Source organism: Chaetura pelagica, unplaced genomic scaffold (assembly GCF_000747805.2).
Source record: "Chaetura pelagica isolate M959 unplaced genomic scaffold, ChaPel_1.0 scaffold428, whole genome shotgun sequence".
Taxonomy (NCBI): Eukaryota; Metazoa; Chordata; class Aves; order Apodiformes; family Apodidae; genus Chaetura; species Chaetura pelagica.
The window spans coordinates 229,331-231,400 of record NW_009954311.1 but is presented as its reverse complement, the minus strand read 5'-3'; the positions used below and the strand labels follow the sequence as shown (position 1 = coordinate 231,400).

Sequence of the window (2,070 nt, the reverse complement as noted above, 5' to 3'; positions counted from 1 at the left end):
CCTGCGGCTGGCCAGCGGCTCCCACCACCCCTTCTACAATGGCTTCTACTACAATCACATCATGAATGACGAGGGCAACGAGCAGGAGAAAGGTACATTGGGGATTGGCAGGGCTGGGGGGAGAAGTAGGGCTGGCAGATCTGGGTGAAGGGCTGAATTCCACCTCTGGATGGGGCTGGGACCCAGCTGTTGAGGGGTGTGTTGACCCAGAGGTGCAGGAGGGGTTGCTCAGGCAGAAGAGGTGTCTGGAGGGAGGGAGCAGCGCAGCTGCAGAGAGATTTGGGGACACTGCCCAGCCCTACGTCCTGACCCACACTGCACACCTTCCCTTTTTGTCTCCAGATACTTATTTCAACGGGGCCAAGCTGGTGGTGGAGACACCCAAAGACCCTGTGTACAGCGCCAACGGTGCCAACGTCACCCTGCCATGTCACTACCACCATGAGCCCGACCAGGAGGCCAAGCACAAGATCCGTATCAAGTGGTCCAAGCTGCGGGACGACTACACCAAGGAGCAGGATGTACTGGTGGCCATTGGCAAGACCTACATGGCCTTTGGGGACTTCCAGGGCCGTGCTCACCTCCAGCAGGGCAGCCAGCGGGAGGCCTCGCTGGTCATCAGCGACGTGCGCTTGCAGGATGACGGCAAATATCGCTGTGAGGTCATTGATGGGCTGGAGGATGAGAGCGACGTGGTGGACCTCCGGCTGCAAGGTGGGGGCACAGTAGGGGTCCCTGCACCAAGCCAGTGATCCTGGCCTTCCTGTGGCACCCCCTCCTTTGAGGAGGTAGCAAGGCAGGGGGGTTGGGAGACCAGTTGTGAGCAGAAAGGGGCTGGGATGCTGGTGTGATGGGGGTAGTGGCTAGGGGCTGGCTGACTGTGGGGTCTCAGCAGGGTGTGAGCCCAGAGCAGTCTGCCTAGCTGGGATGCTGGAGATGCTGCTGTGGAGTCAGAGCTGGGGATAACCCCACGGCTGCAGCATTTCCTGCTTCTACCCACCCATCTTCCTGCTGTGCTGCATCATGTGCGGCTGCCCCCTTGCTCCCCAGCTCTGGGCATTCCCCTGCACATTGTGAGGAACCCTGGTGACTGGTCCAACCCTCTTGCTCACAGGAGGGACTTGACTCAGCCTTGGTTCTGCTGCCAAGCTTGGAGCTGGGGAAATGCCCCCTTTGCTGAGACCTCCTTGCCCGCCCCCTCAGCCCTCTGGCCCTCCCTGCCATGTTGGCTTGTCCCACTCGTGTGTGTGACTGTGGTCTGGGGTGGGGGTGGTGTTGCACACGTTCCCGTGGTCCCTCCAGCCCCATGACAGTGTTCCATGCATCCACATCTTAGCGGTCCATGTGTTCTGGGCTTGTATCTTGTACATCCCCTTTATTCTGGTCCTTGTGCCCCTGTACTTTGTGCATCCTCATGGCGATGGTCTCTCCATCCCCATAGGGACGGTCCATACCTCCTGGGACTACTGTCTTTGTGTTCCCAGGACTGTGGACCATACATCCATGTGATGGTGCTCCCCGAATCCTCAGTATCATAGTCGGTGCGTCCTGGTGCCGCCCTATGAGGGTGGTCTGTGCGACCTCAGCCCCTTTGTCCCTGTGCCACCAGATGTCGCTGGCCACTCGCTGCTGGCGGCTGCGTGCCCGTAGCAGCCCCATCCCCGCACGCCTGAGCTTGGGCTGTGCCACGCTGAGGTGGTCCCTGTCCCAGAATCTGAATTTGGGGTGGGCTAGAGGCTTCTGTGGCTCCTGGTGGGGCCGAGCTGGAGCTGGCCCAGCAGCCCACAGAACCGGCTGAGCATCTCATCTTCCTCCAGGCATCGTGTTCCCCTACCAGCCTCCTCGCGGGCAGTATAGCCTCAATTACCACGAAGCCAAGCGAGTGTGTGAGGAGCAAGCTGCCATGCTCTCCACCTTCAACCAGCTTTTCCAGGCCTGGAGTGAGGGGCTGGACTGGTGCAACGCGGGCTGGCTGGCAGACGGCACAGTGCAGTACCCCATCCGCCTGCCCCGCAAGCCCTGCGGGGGGCTGCACCTGGCCCCGGGCATCCGCAGCTACGGCCCCCCGCC

General features: G+C 61.2%; 1 protein-coding gene across 1 annotated transcript in view; it reads left to right on the top strand.

The window, feature by feature from the left end:
- HAPLN3 (hyaluronan and proteoglycan link protein 3) overlaps window positions 1–2,070 on the top strand; it is a 13,906-nt gene that overhangs the window by 7,021 nt on the left and 4,815 nt on the right. The window contains exons 2-3 of the mRNA XM_010004061.1: window positions 16–92; window positions 343–714. Coding sequence (XP_010002363.1) covers window positions 16–92; window positions 343–714 — 449 coding nt within the window. The remainder of the gene's footprint in view (window positions 1–15; window positions 93–342; window positions 715–2,070) is intronic.